Source organism: Pterocles gutturalis, unplaced genomic scaffold (assembly GCF_000699245.1).
Source record: "Pterocles gutturalis isolate BGI_N339 unplaced genomic scaffold, ASM69924v1 scaffold8064, whole genome shotgun sequence".
NCBI classification, from domain to species: domain Eukaryota; kingdom Metazoa; phylum Chordata; class Aves; order Pterocliformes; family Pteroclidae; genus Pterocles; species Pterocles gutturalis.
Window position 1 is genome coordinate 37489 of NW_010128121.1, and position 20729 is coordinate 58217.

Below are 20729 nucleotides of genomic sequence, written 5' to 3' on the forward strand. Positions count from 1 at the left end.
AACAACAAAGCCTCTCCTGTCCTCATGCATCACAACTTTAACTCATTTCACACTTGAAAACAAGCAGAGATTGAAACGGATCTCTCAAATACCACATCACATTTCCTAAGCATAAACCAATACATGTGCTTTTCAGATACGTGCATGAACATATACCTCATACATCTGCTTTTACTCATCTTGCCTTTGCCAGGTATTTGCACAAGGTAAAACTGCGTCTCTTCCTGTTCTCTCATCTGTTGCTGCTTTCATCTGCTGCGTGGTGTTCTTGCTCCCACCCTGACACACACAAATACACACACCCCACCACTTCTGACTTGGGAGCACAGTACGACTGATGGAAACTCTCAAGTCTTAAAATAGAGACAGGCATCTGTCCAGATGAATGATACTGGGAAAGGAAGAACTGACTTATGTGACTCTAGCATGGCTGGATGTGGCTAGCCTTTTTCTGCTGATTGCACCACCACAACACTCTTAGTAAATTGCCACCATCATTCCCAGCTCCTGAGCTTTGTCAGACATGCACAAACAACCGGTTTGGGTTTTCTGTGCACACGGCAGTGTAACCCAGACCCAGCTATCGCCTCCTCTGAACCACAGCAGCGTTTCCTCAATGGATATGAGGTCTTGGAAGTGTCCACAGGGAAGGGGAGAAGGAAGAAAGGGAAAAAGAAAGTGGAGAAAGGAGGACCATCTGGAGGAGGAGGGTGAGCAACTTGGACCACAGTATCTTTGCTCCGGCTCAGGCACTTTCTCATGTCCCTGCCCCAGCCTGGGACACTCTGAGCTCCTCCAGCTGGGTGGCACAGCCACAGTAGGCAAGATAACTTCCACAATTAAGGGGAAACAAATTACTGTTTATAGAATTAATACTGGGAAAAAACAATATCTGATTAACACCTTTATTTTTGTGTAAAAGTAGTATAAAGACATGTAGAAATATTTTCAGTAAAACCACTTCCTGAATTCCTTTCAATGTTTTCAGTAATGGTTTCTAAGTTAAAATACCCCTAACAATGTGGTTTTAAAATCTGACAATCACAATCTGAAAGTAAGTTTTTTGAAAATGTAAAGACTATATTTAGGGATAGTACCTAATTCTGCAGACCCTGGACCAATAATATGTGTATTCATTCTCACATTTTCCCACTGCATCTTTTAAACATTTAGAAAAAAAATAAACCAGATGAGGCAAATTTAGAAACCATTAAAAGATCTTCAACAGACCATGCTATCTTATAAAATTTGTGACCCAGCAAAATAAACACACTAAACAAGATGCTATTTTCAGTTCACAAAATCCTTTTTAAAGTATTCCAACAAACTGAAAAATCATGTTTGAATTAATCTTAGTGTCTGACATGAGAAGAGTTTGATTTGCTAGTTCCCATTAGTGGAATGCCACCACTTGCAATACATGCGCCTGTGGAAACCTGGGGGAGTTAAAACGCCCTGGACTTCAAAAGGGAGGAGAAGCAGCATGCTCCACCATCATCTTCAGCCTGAATGTAATGGATAGTAATCACACACAGCCTCCAGAACAAACTGGTCCCACAGATCCCCACTCAGATCCGGGGCTGGAGCAAGACTTGGTTGTACACTCTGAAGCACAGATTTTCTTTTATGACCCATTTAAGCACTGCTAACTTGATCATCCACGTGCATTCGTCTCTCTTCATCTTTTACGATCTTTCCCTCGATACAGTTTAGAAATGTAAAATGTCTAGAATTTTAATTCCTAAACCAAATTAAGTGTTGCTGTTAAAATTTAATAAGGCTACTATGTATTTCCATAAATTACGTGACTTCAGAGGAAAATAAGCATTCTTAAAAATCAGAAGTTGTTTTGCAGTGAAGTATCGCAACAGCACAGCACAATTAACTACAGAAAGATTTGAGCGAAGCTTGGGAACAGAGCGTAACAGAAAATTGGTATTTCTATTACTATCGAATACTTATTTATTGTGGAATATTTATTAACTCACTTCTAGTTACACCAGTTCACAGAAAACCAGTCCAACCATTAGTACCCTATAATTAGAGCTTCCAGACCTTCACGGCTGTCAATAAAGCGGAAAGACTGCAGAACTCCCAGACCAGTAACGATGTTTACGTAGAGCTTTGGCGAGGCATCTGCTTTTTGCAACAGGAGTGCTGGTGTGTGTCTGACACTGGAGAAGCCCCCTTGAAATCAGCCCTACACCAGCCGTTAGCAGCACGGCAGAGGCATGCCCCAGTTCCTCCTGCCCTGAATGCATTTTGGGATGCAAATCCCTCTTGTGGCATGCTGGCTGGATTTGCTACTAAGACACAGAAACCATCAAACTTGTCAGCTTCCAGCCCACCTTGGCAAAGAGCCCGAAACTTGCTTGGCGTATACTTGAGTTGCTCATGTATGGCCATTCCCACACAGGAGCTGGAAGCAGCAGAGCAACAGCAGCCATAAGCTAACACATCCAACAGGGTGGACACAAGTAGACATGCTGTTAGAATCACACTGCTATTCCAAACAACGGTCCTTTCCAATTCTGGAGCTGGTGGATTCATAATACCCAAAATTTGCTCTCAATTTCAGGTTCCCACAAACAAAAACATTGACAGTGAAATTCCAATGCAACTAAAACATATAAACCCTTTGCTGATTTACTTCAAAATCTGCTAAAACTTTGCCAGGAGAGCTCAGAGTCTCAAACCCAGTAGCGTTTGGCTTGTTTAGCCTAGGAAAAACAAGGCCTGCAAGAAAACACATTCACTGCTTTTAAACACAGCGGGGAACAACCACTTGAGAGACACAAGAGCTAGCTGAGTTTGAAACAAAGTTGACACAAAAAGAAAAACCATTGGTGAACAAATTTAGAAAATGAAATCAGTGATGTTCTGAAACATTTTTCTGATTAAAACAGGGAAGGCAAAACTCCCACCACCTTTTAGTGTACAGCTTGATAAACATGTTTCTTACCTATACATTTATCAGGGCACAGATGTTCCCTGATGAAAGACAGGTGTCAGGATAGGCTTGAAGAAGAAATATCAATGAAAGTTAATGATTGATAGCAAAAACACTTTGACATGTCTATTTTTATTAGCAGAAAAATACTTCAAACCATAGATGAAGTGCTTTTGCAGCTCAATTGCAGCCACTTGTCTTCCTTGACAGTCATGAGATACAAGATTTGGGAGTTTCTTTCTCTTGCTTTATTAAAGAAAAGAGCTTTCACATATTATTGTTTCTGATTAGTCAGCCACTGGTTTGTGCTCTTCACAATAATTTTTTTTTGGTAGGAATTTAGTCTGACAACAACATTGAGAACAGCTGCAGCTAATGCTCGTGCTTTAGCCTTTTAATTTGGATCAGAGACAAGCACACTCCCTGACTGAAAATACATGCTTTTATATGGTGATTTTACAAAATAACAAAATAAGAATAAAAAAAATAAATCCAGTATGATCTCAGTGTAACAACACTTTTCAGGGCAGCAGGAGTAAGAGCTTCACGGACAGGACTGCAGCATGACTATAAAGAAGAGTCAAGTCCTGCTCATCCTTTCATTCCATATCTCCATTTCCAGGCTTTGAAGACAAGGACATTTCCCTAAAGGAAGCTGTAGACAACCAAAAACCAGCTAAAAAAGAGACTGAAGAAGGAAGACTTCAGTGAAGAATTGAGCTGGTCCATTGTGGCTGTCTTGATTGTTTGCTCAAAGCTCTCATTTTGCTTTAGGTGTTCTGACTGTTGATTGAATGAACGTACCAGCATAACCTTACTTTAGCATGGTAACTTAAAAAGAAGGAGAGATTAGAGATAATGGAAGGAGAGGAGGAAGAGGAAAAGGGGGACAGCAGTATTTGAACATGAAATACCACAATTCATTCCATAAAGGAATTACTGCAGATTTCTATGTTGGCTGTCTAGTTTGTTTGTTTATTTTTTTAACTCATGCTACATGCCATAAACATTTCCCATGTAAAATTAAACGGTGTGATCTCATCCCAAGTGCTCTGCACCACACCAAAAAAAAAAAAACCCAAACAAACCCTAATGTACTCACCGGTATGAGGTTTCTGGAAGCAAATCTTTGATAACGTAACTTGTAACATTTCCTATTGGAATGCTGATGTCACCCAGGTCAATGTTGTATGATGTAATCTCAGCGCCGTTATTGCATGGTTCTTCCCAGTTCAGTACAAGGCACACAGAGGGTGAGAGCTGATAGGCATCCACGAGCTCATCCTCCAGCACGGAGAGGGTAGAGACTGCATCAGGCACAGACGCGGGGATTCTGCAGGTCACCAGGTCACTGTAGGGTCCAGCTCCTGCCTGGTTAATAGCCTGTGTGTCAAAAAAACCAGTTACAGGATAAATGTTCTCTTTCACATGTCTATTGAGTTCATAATAATGAACTGTACAGCCTGGAGCCGTTGCATGGGTTCTTCAGAGGTTATGCACCGTTGGCTTATTCTCTAAAGCATGAGTCATACCCTCTACCTATACTACAGCAATTAATATCTTCCTTTGGTACTGAGGAGTATCTCTCAGATAAATGGGAGAATATTTCTCTTTTCCCTAATAGCTATTTAATCGAACTTAACAATAATCTTTTTATCAGCAACCAACTTTGTTTAGTAAGGAACAATGTCATGGTTGTCATGCTGTCAGTGACAGGTGACATCACATTGTCCAGCAAATTGGTCACCTGAAATTGCCAAGCTGCCCTGTATAAAAACCTCAGTATACTGCAGAGTGCAACATCAGATATTCTATCCAAGCAGAGTACCCCTAGACATAAGGGGCACTTGGCTTGTGAGAGCTACACTGGTTCCCAACTCAGAGAATGAACAGCGAATTTCATGCTAAAAAGTTTCTGATATAAGAATATAGGAACTCAGCATGGCATTAAGTCTATGACTCGGATTTCCCCAGAAGTCACAAATCACTAGCAAACCACCACCAAAGCACATAGTTCAACATTTTCCACAAGAGAGGAGAGCAACCAATTATCAAGCTTCTCCTCTTGGCTCACAGATCTAGGATCCCAGTGGAAACCAAATTTCACAACCTGCCCCACTTCTGCTCATTAGTTACAGAGGCTGTTGTCTTTGCAAGCTCAACACTGCACAATTGTACAGACCTCTTTTTTTATCAGCTGATGCTCTGTCAGTGGTAAATGCGGTGCATGTTGCACTGGAATGGCCAAGGAAATTACCAACGTTACCTCCTCAGGATTATTGCAAGCTCCTGTGCACACCATCACAGAACCCAGGGACAGATCTAGTCCAACCTGCTACTCCAAGTAGGGACAAAGCTGAACACAGACCAGGTTCATCACACTTTTGTCCAGTCAAGTCTTGAAAAATTCCAAGGATGGAGATTGCACAACCCCTCCAGACCACTTTTACCATCCTTAACTGTCTGTGGAGTGATAACTGTTCTCTTTATATGTCATCTCAACATCTCTATTTCAGCCTCTGCCTGGAGCAAAACTGGACATTCCAGGTTCCCATCAACACTGTGTAGCAGGCAGTACCACCTTCCCTTCATCTGCTAGCCGGCCTCCTCCCACATGCTGCTAGCCCACCAGGTATGCAGAGAGCTTATGACAGCATATAACGGTAAAGTCTGAGCACAGTAAAGGCACAGATCTTTAAAATTAGCTTTTGACATTGCCCACCACCAACCACATTTACTTTACATTTGGAAAGGTGAGCCCAGAGTCTCCCACCAGATTACAATTAATTAGAAAAGCTGGATTTACAATGTTGCTAGGAGGACTATGATGGCAATGAAATAACACATTCAACAATTGTTTGATTTCTTATCTATGCTTAACTGTAGGGCAAAAACTTATTTCTGCTATGCATTAATAAAAACACAAAGCCATATTCTGGTTTTCCAGGAGGCATTTTATTCAATTGAAGAAAGAGACAATAAAGTTAGATTTGTCAGCCTTTAAAAAGCCCTTCAAAACAAACCCTGCTCCAGGGACATCTATTTAGTGAAGCGCTCCTGAAGCTGTTAAAAGTGAGCCTTGTTTTGTGGTCTGCCAATGATATTATTTGTCTTGCCTCTAAACCAGTGTTTGGCAATCTGTATCTTGCTCCAGGCAATTTATTTTTAGTGGTGCTTTTAACTGCTTTATTAGACAATCTCATCATCACAACTGATGGGAATTTCATTCTTCTTTTTTTCCTACATACTCCCCCCCTGCCTCAAAAGACACAATATTTCCCTTTGCAGAAGCCACATTTGTTTTCAGGAATATTCATTACAGGAAAAAAGCTGAGCAACAGTAAAGACAAATTGTCTGCCCTGCAGTTATATATTCCTGATTTCTCAATTCTCTCTTTTTATTGAGTTACTGTAGATTGAGATAGCAATCCTGTGTGTTTATTAGAAGGCAGAGTAAATGTAGTCTGGGGAATCTTTAGTTTTAAAAAGTAAAAGGAAGATTCTTCTGTTAAAGCTGTTAACAGGTACAAAAACCAGCTATTATTCTCCCCTTTTTATTTAAAAAAAGACTAAAATTTCCAAAACTATTTAACTTTCCTTCTTTGTCTGCTATACATACTTTTTTTTTTTGTGTGTGTAATTGTTTAAACGTTCCAGTGTATTTTATAACAAATTCTTCTCCTTACAACGCATGGATGAGATCTAGAGGACAAAGCTCTCTAGAAAGTAACGCATGGGTCACTGATGGACTTCAACAAAATGTCTTAGTGATGTTGGGCATTTCATTTAACTTCTGCCTATGGATTAAATGATATTGTCTGTGTTAAAAACAGAGTAGATCTGTACAATGTTTTTGCATCAGGTAATTTAAAATGAATGCCCACTTGAAATCAAAGATGCCATAGAGCTGGCAGTTTCCATTTTTAACATTAAAATCTCCTTCAGCTCCCCATTGCTCACCGCAGAAGTGGTCTCACGGTCTCCTCCCTGCCCAGAGGATGCTGAATGCCTTCCCTCTTGCGCAAACAAGAGGCACTTTCTGGCTCACACTTCAAGCCACTCACACATGCTCTTTCAATTTGCCTCCCTGAGCAGTGCCAGTGTAAGGTATACGGCCAGTTATGGCCAAGTCAGAAAATACAGTTGCGTGTACTTAGAGGTATGGGGCCCTAGCTCCTTGGCTGCTGGCCAGCTGCTCAAAAGCTACTTCATAAAAAAAAATTTAAATGTCCTGTTTAAAAAAGAATTAAGGAAACACTCTACAAATGCATGTTGTCCTTGATCAAAGAAATGACCCTGGGTGGTCCACACGTTGCCAGCTGGGTGGGTACGTGAACTTCTGGTTGGATTTACTGTTGGCGTTCTGTCTTCACGTGCAAATAGACCTTGTGGAAGAGTATCTCGGGCAAAAATCTTTTTACTTCATTCCCTCTTATGTATTTTTCAGTGGACATAAGGGAGAAAAAGCGCTGCATTTTTATTTTTTAAATCTCTATTAAAAATATATTTTAAATGTTACCTTTCTACTGAAAATAATAGGAGAGAAAGAGAGCAAAGAAAAATAAATTATCTAGAGATTTTATATGAGATCCAATCTTACAAATCTAACAGACAAAACGGTACAAACAAGGACTCATTTTCTGTCAGCTACCACCTCCTATGTACATAGGAATCTACTCTGAAGGTTTGCTTTATTTGACAAATGAAACAGACGTTGGAGTTTACTATTTAAGCCAGGAGAATCTTCAACATCCAGTTGGGGAGTAGATGTTATTTACAGCTCATTACCAAGAAAAATATTTTTTTTGGGAATTGTTTAAAACATTATTATTTTGTTTTACTATCAGAGGGCAAGGTGGCTGTTAAACGCATTATTCACCAAAATAAACCACATGATACACAAGAACAATTTTCAAGAGCTAGAAGTTATACCACTCCCTTGTTTATCACTTTGAATTGTGCAGAATCTAAACTGTTCAGTTATCCAGCAACAGTCTGCATTATTTAAAATAAACGTGCACTTCTTCTGACTTAGAGCATGTAGCTTCACAGGGGCTAGGGATAAAAATAAAAAACACAGCAGAAGGAAACTCTGTTAACATCTTAGATTGCAACGCATGCAAAAACTCAGAACTTCCATACCTGTAGCCTACAGCAGTAATGCGCTGCCGCTGACAATTCACTTATTTCAAAACAGGTATCTGTGCCAGTATATGCAAGTTGTAGAGATTCCTCATCTTCTCCCCACTCTAATCTGTATTCAGAGATGTCAGCACCAGAACATTCAGGACTCTGTAACACAAACATTTATGTGGTTCAATTCAGAAATGAGCATCTCGGATCTCTGTGTTTCACTGGGTAAGGAATAAAGTACATGGAAAAAAAAAAACCAACCCCTTATTTTTAAATTAATACACCATTACTGCTGCAAATGGAAATGCACTGAATTAGAGTTCCCTAACAGGTTACTGAAACAGGCCAATTCAGCACAAAATTTACCTGATAGAAATTCAGAGAAACGAGAAGGCGTATGCAGCTACTTTGCTTTTCATCAGGACACTCAGGAATAAATTGTCTCTCGACTGTCTTGGCAGAAGCACAACCACGAAGAACACAAAAAAGCATCAATCTAGCCTAGTCGAGCCACCAAACCGCAGCTCTGGAAGAGCTAGCCTTCAAGCCTGAAGTAATTACTCATGTTACTGAGAAATTAACAACCTCAACAAGCGAGGAGCTCATCTGAGGTTTTCAGTGAAAGTCACCCATCAAGCTAATGGTCCCAGTATGGGACACGGGAGCGTGGACCTGGGTACATTAACACCCACAGAAAGACTCCTACGGGATCCCTACAGCAATCGCTTTATCATCCTGAAGTCCAGGGGACCATGGACTAAATACCTGAGTTTGCTGGAGATGAGCTAGTGCAGGCATTAACGACACGGTTCCCACAACACAATATTTAGTTTTTTTACCAGAACTACCTAGAACTGTACTGTGTGAACCGTGGGAATCGCTGCTGTGCATGCAGAAGTATGATCTAGGATACAGCAAAGACTTTGTGATTACGGCGTGCAAGGTCTAATTTCCAGTAAAAGGACGCAGAGCATTGCTGCAGGCCACGATGACCACCCTGCACAGGCACACAGGCTTCTTCCAGCTATTTTAGTGGGAGCATTCAGAACTGCTCAGCCAGTGTTTTAAAACAATGTGTAAAAAAGGCATAGTAGGCACATGTGCTCTCTAGCCAGACAAAAAGAACTCCACAGTCCTCTGCTGGTTTCCCTTCATATTCCTATCAGCCAAAAACCTATAGAATCTAAGAAAACATAACCACTGCCAGCCACATTATGCCCTCCACAGCTTCATTTTTTAGTTAGAATAAACAAAAATATCCTGCATAGAAATACAGAGCCCACCAGAAACACTGCTGCATTCACTCACGGCTGGGGAGAGCAACTGCCTGTCCATGCACTCATTTAGAAGGTAACATTCAAAAGTTTAGTGGGACTTCTAGCTTAGTGTCACAAAATGTTGCAAGAAATAATAACAAACACCCCTGCACTGCACCAAACACACTTGTTTCACTGTAAAATTAAACTCATATAATTTGTAATCTAGATATGTCATTAGCAAAACCGATTTATTTAAGCATCTTGTGAACATGAATAACTTTTTTCTCAATGGGCGCATCCTTTTGTGGAGTAACCCGACAGATGCAGGGCTGGAACTGCTGCTAGGTCCTCAAAGGAAGTCTGTGGCAGAATTACAGCCCCACTGCTTCACATCACAACGTTATTTATGACAACATCCTTTCCTTTCTGCCTTAACTACATTTTTTTTTTTTTTTCTACTGACACCAATCAAGGCCTCAGCATTTCAGCTAAGACTTGTTTTAAGAGTTCACTGTCTAAGATCCTAGAGAATGGAGAAGGAATGCACACAAACGAAAATAAAAGTAAATATTTGGGGAAGAGGCAAACAATTTTTGAGGAAAAAAACCTACATCGTAAGCATTTGTGCAGAGTGAATTTCATATTAGAGACTACAGTTTCAGCCCAAATCAAATATTTGCCTTCACAATTCCAACCCAGGACACTCTGACATGCTAAAAGCCTGCAGAGAGCACTTCTACCCGACCCCAGCTCTAGCATCTGACGCCAGTGTAGGAGGTCTCATGTCTGAATCCTGGTTTGGATAACTCACGATCAACTTTAAGCAATTCTTTAAAGAGAAAAGTGGAGAAGATGATTTTCTACAATAGAAGAGTTTCTGCATACCGTTCTCTCGCACACACACAAAAAGCTCCAAACCAGCAAACAGCTCTCAAACTAGCTTTTGAGTTTTGCGGTGACTGTATTAGTTTGGATAAGCAATATAGCAACTGAAGCAGCACCCGACTTACCTCCCAGCTGACAAGTACACGTGTGTCGGACAGGAAGGAGAGGGAAGGTGCTCTGCACTGGCCAGGGGGTCCTGCTGCTGTGGTGACTTCTGTAGCTTCCGAATACGGCCCGTACTAGAGGGGAACAGAGTGTCTATGTTAATATATAAGCGTACACCCATTTCACATTCCTCAAAGGCTTCTCAAGAACAGCACATAGAAACTTCTTCAATGCAATCAACTTTTCTCAATGACAGATTGGGCTTCTGACATGGCACCAAACACCAGAGTTCAGTAGCAGACTGTGTAAATTACTGCAAAGTTAAAATGTGAGATACGCTCAGGTTTGAGCAGACAGCACATACACCCTCCTGTGCAGTGGTGAGTGCCCATGAAAGCGTAACCCACCTCCAGGTTACCCAAGAGTGAGAAGGTGCACTCAGCAACAGAGGAGCTGAGGAACGGCGTGTGTCCCTCTACCTTACCTTAAACTCATGTGTTCACATCTCTGTGCCACAGCCTGGCATAACTGTCTTCCCTTGGATACAAGGAGGAGCACAGCAACAGTACAGCATGTACTGGAGTCTAAATCTGGGTTTTTTTTATACAAAATGTCTGCCACGTGTTAATTGCAAAAGGATAGCAGGTGACGGAGCCCAGCCTGGGTGTCCAGTGGTGGTGTTCAATGCGCAGGGGCACGCTGCGCACACGCTGGGGATGGCTTTGGCTGAGCCAACTGCTTAGACAACTTCTGAGTCCTTGATAGAAGAACAATTTAAATGCATATAAGCAAAAGAAAAGACAAATTTCAAGAGTCTGGAAAACTGGCTTCAGCCAGCTGTGCGAGGGCAGGAGAGCGATAACGGTGGAATCAGCCTTTCTGAGGCCACTGGAGTGGGATAATGAAGTTTGTTCGGTAAGCCCCCAAGCTAATTAGAAATCGTTCTCCAGAACAAAGGAACTTTGCTGGAAGCAATTGTAGGAAAAACACTGATATTTACTTATCTTGGAATGCAATACCAGCAAGTATGAAAAAAATGAGCCACTACAAAGGCTGAACAACACTGAAGTTATGAACCCCAGAAAACCTTTAAACAGAAATGGGTCAGTATCTGTGCTACCAAGAAAGGCTAACACTGATTGCTTTGTTTGAATTACAAAGAATGCACACTTCAAAAAAAACCTCATTTTTTGACTTCTGTTGCTTTATTTACCTAATGGGAGGAAGAAAGGTGTTTGCATCTGGTAAAGAACACCCCCAAATTTTGCATCTGGTAAAAAAAAAAAAAAAAAAGACAAAAACCAACCAAACCAAAACCAGCCCCCTCATTTAACAAAGGGTGGGACCAGAAATACTTTTGTAACTTTAAACACTGTTTTGCCAAAAAGAAAAAAAAGAGAAAAAAATAGAGGAAAAAAAAAAGATGAGGTATCATATATCTGAAGTTACCAGGTAGGCAATTGCTTTCATTCCAGCATGCAAATCCAATCTCTCCATGTGTATTTAATTATGTTTTTCCCAAAAATAAAACAGTGGACATTTTAAAGACAAACCGTTTAACCGTCTTGCATATTTTTCTAATAACTAAGGTAGTTTTAACAGAACTTCTCCCTTTAAGTGAATAACTTTAAATCTTTATTTTATGTTTGTCATCAATATTTCCTGGGAACAAACACATCAATATGCATGCACTGTTGCTGGAACTGCCTTTATAAAAAACCCTTGGAAAGATGTTCTCACAAAGGCAAGCAGAAGCAACCCAAACTTCACTGAATCAACAGGAACTTTCAACAGATCTCTGTGGACATCAGACAGAATTTCTGATGTAATTGAGAAGGCACATCTTCCAAGGAAACCATATAACCAAAAAAATCATCAAATCTATAAAGCATGTATTTTCTTCAAATTAAGACAAAAAAAAGTCATTGAGAATATTTTCCTCAAAATATATCAATACCCGAGTGAAATTTCAGTGTTTGTTTTTATATAGTTAAGATTTACAACAAAAAGAAGGGATGCATTGGAAGGGGAATTAAACAGATTCCTCTGTGTAAGCAGATACAACTATCAGCAGGGATTCTGTACATTTTGGTCCAGCTGATTTTGGCCCGTCATCTTAGTACCTGAAATCTCCTTTTAAAAGAGTACCAGATCCAAAACTGCAACTCTTCCTCAAAAGTTCCTTTCAGCGTTTCTCACTTTATTTTGTTTTGCCCATCTCCCCTCCACCTTTCGGATCACCAGGACGAACTCAATCACTTTCCAGAACCACCCATCTCTGGCACAGTACCAAAAATCCAAAGCACGCTCTGGCACGCTGCACATACCCCACCATCGTTCAAAGCTCTCACTCTGAACCGATACGTTGCTCCAGGAAGAAGGTTGCTGACGGTGCACTCCAGATCAGGACCATGATACACTTCAGAAACAACTTCTTCAGGTTCTGTCATTTCTACACTGTACTCTGAGACGGGACAGCCACTTTCTGATGGAGGGACATCTAAAAAGAAATCATAGAATTCATTAATAACATAAGGACATATGCCAGGAAGATTTATTTTTTATTTCACATACTACAGAAATATGTACACACACAGTCAACAATGATTTTCCTCTTCGATCGATGCCTTACCTGCAATATCTCATCCATGTACATGATTGACATTTTTAAAGCAAACAAACAAAATCACCTCTAGCCCTAAACATTCACCAGGTCAGATCATCACGTGCAAGAGCAGCAGCTCTCCCAGGGCAATGATCTGCCACCCTGGGAAGCTGTGTTTGATGACAGGAGGTCCCCACCTACTTTTAAAGCAGAACACAGTAGCCGCCATTCTCTTCTGAGGATGGAAAGAAGCTACTCTGCTTCTTTCCCCCAACACCATAGTTGGTGGTGCGTGCAAAAAAACTGGTCAGTGAGGCAGGAGAAATGGTATAGAAAGCTGCAGAAAGAATAGGACCAGCGCTGAATACACCTTTTCTGGGACAGAGAGAAATAAGGAGGCACATGGTGGCCATCTGACCCAATCTTGGCTGCTGGCTATGGCTGGACACAGGCTGAGGGGGGTCACCTACACTCCAAAAGTACTACTTGCACGTCGGATTTCTAACAAAGCTGTACTAACACCCAACAGAAATATGAACAACTGCCCTGCTCAAACTTTATTAGTCATTCTTCTAACATTTATGAGATTCTAAATCTCTCTACAATGACCTAAACTCTGTGCTTCCCTTGGAATAACAGCATTTTGGGAAACTGGATTTGTTTTCTATATCTGTTTTGTTGTAGGCACCTTTTTCCCCAGGAAAACAATGTATTTAATAATATTTGTATGTCACATTACAAGCCAGTACCACAGAATCAACCTCTCTGGGGTTCTGAAAAGCACTGCTTCACCATAAGGGGCACAGTCTTCCAGGAAACAATGTGGTACCTTGGACGCACAGCTGAATTTTTACACTGGTTTTGAGATATACTTGTCAGCTAGAAATGGTACTGCTCTAGAATTTAGTTTAATGAATGAAGACACAAAGAATCTTGTATGCTGCAAGATTATAATAATAAAGAAAAAATTCTGTTGCATACTGGCACGTACCTTGTATTCTGAAAAACGTGCATTTTTTGACAGTTTAGTGCACAAGTCCCTTGCAAAACTACAGGTGTCCAATGGATTGTGTGTACTATGGATCACTGTTTAAATGCCACCCAAAATCAATATGTTCTAACTCAAATTTCTGAGAGAAGTCCTATATTAGAAGCAGCACAATGCTTCTGATAAGTCAGTATTGCAAAGGAATAAAAAAGATCGTGAATCACATGGAGTTTTTGCAATAAATGCCAGATATTCTAATATAGCTGATACTTTATGGTCCTGACATAGAGACAGGTCCTAACTAAAACAAAAATGGAAGCACAGTATCAGCTCTAAAGGACAGCTAAGCTCAGAGACGCAATACAGAGTTACAGCAGTCGATGAGAAGTTGCACAGACTTCACTGGACTTTCCTTTGTACTTCCCAGCAAACAGAACACACTGCAACTTTTCACAAGGTCTACCAACAGAAACAAAAGCTAAGGCAAGTTTAGCAAGTAGCAATCAAGACCCAAGCTATTCCACAGCGACACGCTCCAACGGCTTACCCCATTGCAGCTGTACTTCTCTGTGCTTCGGCTTCCCCAAAACTCTTGGTGGCCGGCAGTGACCTGGTGCAACACTTAGCGTACGGACAGGTAAACTTTCAGAACACTGGAAGAGAAGAGGAGCTGAAGTTAGCTCTCTGATACAATTACTTCCTACAAAGTGAGACCTGATTAGAAAGCAGCACAAGAAACTGTTTTCTACAGCAGCAATTTATCAGGAATTCATATAAATGATAAAGGATAGGAGATGTATCAAGCATGTTACTTACAAATGCAATTAATAGTTCTTTCATTAGCATACTCAAAACTGTAGGCAAAGGAAACTTTGATGGCTAATGTTTTGGGGCTCTTTATTTTAATTTTCCTCGCTTCTAAAATAATATCAAGCCCTAATACACTCGACTGTTAAAGAATCAGAGCAGGAGGAATAAGAATGTAGGCGCTGAAATGATTTTAAATCAAAGGAGGAAGTAACAGGAAAATGGAACCCAAAAATTAAAAGAAGAATTCAGACACACAAAAGGTAATTAGTTGTTACAATGAACTAGCCCTACTGCATCTCCTGTCACCAGCTTGGGTCAGTACAGGCTCATGTACATGAGAGTCTGGGACCTTTCTCAAGCAAGCAGACAGATCAGATAAACACGACAGTCTTTTCTAGCATAAGCATAAACACCTACAGACTGGTTTTGAGGAAATGGAACTTCCCTAAATTGCAATTTGCCTGAAAAAAAGTTCATCAGGTACACATAGAAGTCTACTAAAATTCAGCAACTTGCAACATAAGATTAAGTGCAGCCAGTGTAGCTTTCCTGTGCTACAGGAAAAGTATTCACCTTCTTCTTAAAGCACTAATCTTTTACCAAAAATAGCAGATAAATCCCTGGAGAATATAAACCCAATAGTCCTTATTGTTAAATAATACTTACCTGACTGTGTCCGCCAGTGCTGATACAGCATGCCCGGAGTTTATACAAAGTGCCTGGTTTCAAGTGAGTACAGGTATATTCTGTAGCCGATCCACTGTATGCCACTTCCCACTGATTTGCTAAACAATGAGATATATCCAAGTTTAGAGAAGTATAATGCAAGAAGTTTACTAGTGTCTAGGAGGAAAGAAAGTCCTTAATGTGGTCTTCCACAAATGATGTATTTCATCATACGGAAAATAATTAGTGTTAATATTACTACGAATATTACTCCTGCTTAAAGACATACATATACATAGACACACATACAATATATACTTATAAATGTAAAATTTTTGAAAATATTTTTAAAATACCAAAACAAACAGTAGGTTCAGCCCTATAAGCTAAAATTCTACCAATCTTAGAAAAAAAACCCCCATACTTTTAAAAAACAACACAACAAAAACTTCCTAAACCCCAACCCAAACCCTCCCAGGAACCCTGCAAGTTTTAAGGCTGCAAGTATGTAACTCAGTCGTAACCATATGTACAGTATTAGTGCATCAATGTTAATAACAATAATAGCCCAAAGGGTCAGTACTTCTTTATAGTAGCCATCATGGATTGCAATGGAGACAACTTGTTTCAAGTTTACCTTCTGAACTTCCTTCTGAAATCTCTAATAGATACTTCAGGATTTCTGAACCACCATTATCCTCTGGAGGATCTGAAAAAATAAGGCAAGCTGTTAGTAAACCAAGATTAGGAGTGAAACACAACAAAAAAATTACAGAACCTGTTTCTGATTTGGCTCCTTCTCCTCCACAAACTCTCCCACACTAACTGCACCAAGGAATTTATAGCAGAAGTGGGTGGCAGAGGTTAGCATTCAGTATGAGTCAGAACAAGGCAGCTGGATAACAATGCTACAAAAAAGATGTACGAAAAAAACATGGAAAGAGATGCAGTATGGAGGCTTGCTCCACTGATAAAGGAAGCAGCTGGATGATGCTGCAAGGGGACATGAAATGGAAGGTGAAAAGCATGAAGATGAACTTGAGTGCAAGTTAGTCAATAAAAACAAGTAACATTTTTGATTCTGAAAACATATGCACCTCTACACATCTTTTAAAAGATTAAATTAAGTTGTCAAGCTCTCCAAACACGTTCAGCTTTGGACTGAGAAGCAGCATGAAAAATCTAAGTTTGAAGACATATTTACATAATTTTATTTGAATTTATTATGACCCAAAAAAGCTCTACTATGACAAACTGAACTGGCTTACCCCACTTCACACTAAAGCCATGAGATGTTATCGGCCCCTTAATAACGGGTCTGGTTGGAGGTCCTGGCCTGTCTGGGCTTGTCGTACAGACCAACACTTCACTGGGAGAACTCCTTCCTTCCACATTAGAAGCAAACAGCTGAAACAGAACCACAAGTTTGCCATTGTTTACTGTAACTGCTCTTCTCACAGTTCTACATGAGATTTCTTTTAGTAATTGCACAAATATCATTAAACTGGAAAGCATATCACATCCCAACAAAGTGTGTGAGATTCTAATAACAGATACTAGATTGTCACGTTGTTTCTTTAGAAACTACATTGATTCTTCTCACTCCACTAGCAATAAATCAAGATACATTTAAGATAAGGGCACTGATATTTTTCCCATTAAAAAAAAAAAGTCACATGGCAACTTGCAGTTATTTACTCATAAAAGATTAAAATAACAACAGTAACTATGCTGTTTTTGTTTTGCAGATATTTCAAACTGCTCCTTAAAACAAATTAATTCAGAGTATCAGTAATCACACAATTAAAAGCTTGAGTAGCATGATATGTAAACAAGAAACATGTAATCTACAGCCACCGAAACAAGCAGGATGCGCACAAAGAACACCTTCTCAGACAAACCCTTTGTCTCTTCTCAAGAACACCTTCTGCTGACTGCAGTGAGAGGGTTGCTAAGCTAAGAGAAGACATAAAGACCTGGCCAGGAGACTGAGCAGATCAGGATCGTACAAGAAACCCCAACCGGTCAGGTTCAAAGACAAACCTAGACCTTGGTAGATAGCCCCCACCACGAGTTTTAAAACACTGCTGTGACCTACGGTGTCCGTGTTTGCTTTTGTTTCTTTGTTTTATTTTACAGTTTTGGGGATCCTTGCCCAAGTTCTGTAGCTAATTACTGCTGGTCTGCACGCAACGAGGGAACGTCTCAGTGCTGGGACAGAGGAGAGCTGTGCTTGTAGCCAGTGACAGGAGGCTACAAGTTTGTTCTGATACCAACCCAGTTTTGTAAAATTCATGTTTAATTGGAAAGCAGAGCTGCACAGAAGCACTAACCATCCTTTTCCCTCAGGCACCCACAGCAGCTTTGACAACACTAAACTAAAAAGCATCACCTCCGAGCAACACCGCAACCACTTTCCAATTCTTTGGGTAGTTCTTCATGGAACTTCACAAGGTCTTCCTTCCCATAAAGGAATATATGCAAAGTTGTTTTTAAGGACTGAAATGAGTCTTTGGGTAAAGTTTTGTTTTCTTGCTCCTGAATATACTATGACTTACAGAAGCCCCATATTTTTGAATCGGTACAAATGTATGCCACCCTTCTCTCCTTGCGCCATTTACAAATGACACAAAGCTGCTTCTGTCTGGCAACGCGGGAGCAGGGAGGACATTGGCTTTACAGACAGACAGCTCCTCACCATCTCTGGAGAGACGGCAGCGCTCCGGCGCCGTGGCCCAACACCACCTTGTGGAGCTGCGCGCAACTCCTGCAGCCAGCCCAGGGACAGACAGACGGACAGCCGCGCCATAGCCCATCTGGTACAAACCACACCGTCTTCTCCTCAATAGCGATACCTGGAGCTTGTGGTGTGCTTGATGGCTTCGGTAGCAGCGAGGCAGGCGTCTGAATTTTGCGATTGAAAAAGGACTTCAGAGCATCTCTCTGGGAAGGTCTGTATTTAGGAGCACCCACAGAGCAGGGGATACCAATATTTGCCAAAAAGGCAGCTCCAAAGCCAGCAATATGTACGCATGAGATGAAAAAGCTTCAACGTCTGCACGTGAGGGGAAGCCAGGCCCCTGAGCTGGGGCAGGCAGCTGTGCTTGCCGGGACCCTTACAGCGTTTGCTCCATTGTGTAGAAGGGAGGAGATGGGTTTGTGACCACAGATCAGGTTTTTGGGGAGCAATGCAGCTGACTACAAACACCTCAGGCCCTGAGCCACATTTCTGCAACATCATACAACACCATACCAAGAACCATGCCTGTTTCAGAAGGCTGAGCAATGAGCATCTTCTGTGGTAGAACTAAAAACACAACTTGTGCTTAATCTATGAGGTCTTAGTATAAAATAAATTTGCATTCGATGGCTCAATTTTGCAGGTAGCACTAAAGAGTCCCTACAGTGCCTGGAAAAAACCCAACACAGAAAATATTATGCAATGACAAAAAAAGATTTTACCCTGAATTTATACTGTGTACTTCTTCTGAGATTCTTCACAGTACAGGCTTGCTCCTCTCCAGTGTACTTTGGGTGAAACACACTATCCTAGAAAAAACAAAACCAAACAAATTCCCATAAGTAAGGAGTCGGCGGAAGTGCTCTCTGTATTATAATCTGTACCTAGAACATATTATAGCAAAGGGGCTTTACAGTCAAGTGCTTTTTAAATTATTATTGTTACTTTTAAGTTGCAAGGCCACAATAATTTTCCTTCTAGAAGGGATGGTGCAACTGACCTGACTAATATAATTTTGCTGTAAAATAAGCACAAAGCCAATTGTAACAGTTTAACACACGTAACAAAAGAGAAGTGACAGATGACAGAACGCAAGCACACCACACACAGCAGCGAGAATGACACAGCAGACTGAAGTGCATAAGGACAAGCTGCCCTGTGCCTTATGGACTCCTGTGAAGCTTTGTGAAGGAAATAGGGATGACAGTACAGATTTTTAGCTAAGGATTCATAATTCTGCTACAGAGCAGAACAATCACACAGCTCCATCCTGCCAAGTACCCAGTACTCCTAAAAGACCCTCCAAAGTAGAAATCCACAATCTTCTCAGTGATCTTGGATTAGTAAATGAAAACTCAATCTGAGCCATGCAGGATGCTTTACAGTAACACAGTACGTACATTATCTTCTTCCTGAATTTCCAGGGTGTAGGAAATCACTTCCTCTGGTGTGCATCCTTCTACTTTATTCCACTGCAATGCGATCCATGTAACACCAGCTCGAACAAGCCTTGGTGCAGAAGGGGTCTGAGGAATATTACCTGCAGTGTAGCATACCACCTCCTGGCTGTACCCACTGCACAGGGACAGAAGAGAGAGGAATATTAAAAAAACCCAAAACCCCCTTCTGCAAAAAAACCTCAGTGTATTTAGAAAAATATTTCACATTTCCAAAAAATCTAGGCAGTTAAAATTGCCCAGGTGGAAAAGATGAGCACCCACTTATGAAATGCCAGAACTAAGAATAGAAAAAAAATGCAGGATTATACGTGTCCTCAGAGTCATTTTTACATATATCATCACAATAAAATAATACTTGATTGCACCAAAAATATCAACTCACTATTAACTGTGAAGTAGAGAAAAATCTCATTTAACAAAAGGGAGTTAAAACATAGGAAATAAAGCCCCAACTGTTCAACTTTTAGATGTTGAACTTGAGATGCAGTTTCCACCTTTTATAAACTGAGAATTCAACAACTATTTAAAGCTACACCTCTGAAAGCAAAGTGCTTCAGCAAATCTAGTCTCACTGTTTCAGACACCCCCTCCAAAGAAAGCAGGGAAAATCTATCCAGCCACGATCACACATGCTCATCATCACGTAGGAACTGTCTGGTGCGGGCACAGATACCTTCCAGCCCTCCAGGCTGGCTCTACTCCTTTCTGGCTTTACCTGCCCAAACTTCCTTGTATTTGAAGCTGAGCATAAAGTTGCTCTTTCGCACAGACAGCTCAGGTTGCAACCATCCACGGCAGAGGAGATCAATGCTCTCATCTTGTCTAAATCCCAGCACACAATGCCTTGAAACGTAACAGGCAGTTGTGTTGAACAAATGTAGGAAGAGTTCTCTTAAGAATCCATGCAGAATATATTATGTACAATGGAAATTTGAGAACAAAATTTAAAATGGACAGATTCTGGTGAATTTTCAGGAGGACAACATTAAAACTCTCAAATGAAGGTAATGTTCTTGCAATTTTCAAATCTGTGTTTCCAAAATACAAATGTATTTTGTTTCTTAGCAAATTCGTTGCATGAATTTAACACACACAAGAAGCCACACCTCCTTTTTCTGAGTCTTCCTT

The 20729-nt window shown here is 40.6% G+C and overlaps 1 protein-coding gene across 1 annotated transcript in view; it reads right to left on the reverse strand.

Annotated features, from left to right (window-relative positions):
* The window catches only part of FNDC3B (fibronectin type III domain containing 3B), a 160040-nt gene that overhangs the window by 27739 nt on the left and 111572 nt on the right, over window positions 1-20729 (reverse strand). Inside the window, exons 12-21 of the mRNA XM_010079500.1 lie at window positions 19542-19716; window positions 18864-18950; window positions 16670-16808; window positions 16039-16110; window positions 15402-15520; window positions 14473-14578; window positions 12660-12832; window positions 10353-10466; window positions 8093-8242; window positions 4053-4333 (exon numbers count right to left, since the gene is read on the reverse strand). Of these exons, the coding sequence (XP_010077802.1) occupies window positions 4053-4333; window positions 8093-8242; window positions 10353-10466; window positions 12660-12832; window positions 14473-14578; window positions 15402-15520; window positions 16039-16110; window positions 16670-16808; window positions 18864-18950; window positions 19542-19716 (1416 nt within the window). The remainder of the gene's footprint in view (window positions 1-4052; window positions 4334-8092; window positions 8243-10352; window positions 10467-12659; window positions 12833-14472; window positions 14579-15401; window positions 15521-16038; window positions 16111-16669; window positions 16809-18863; window positions 18951-19541; window positions 19717-20729) is intronic.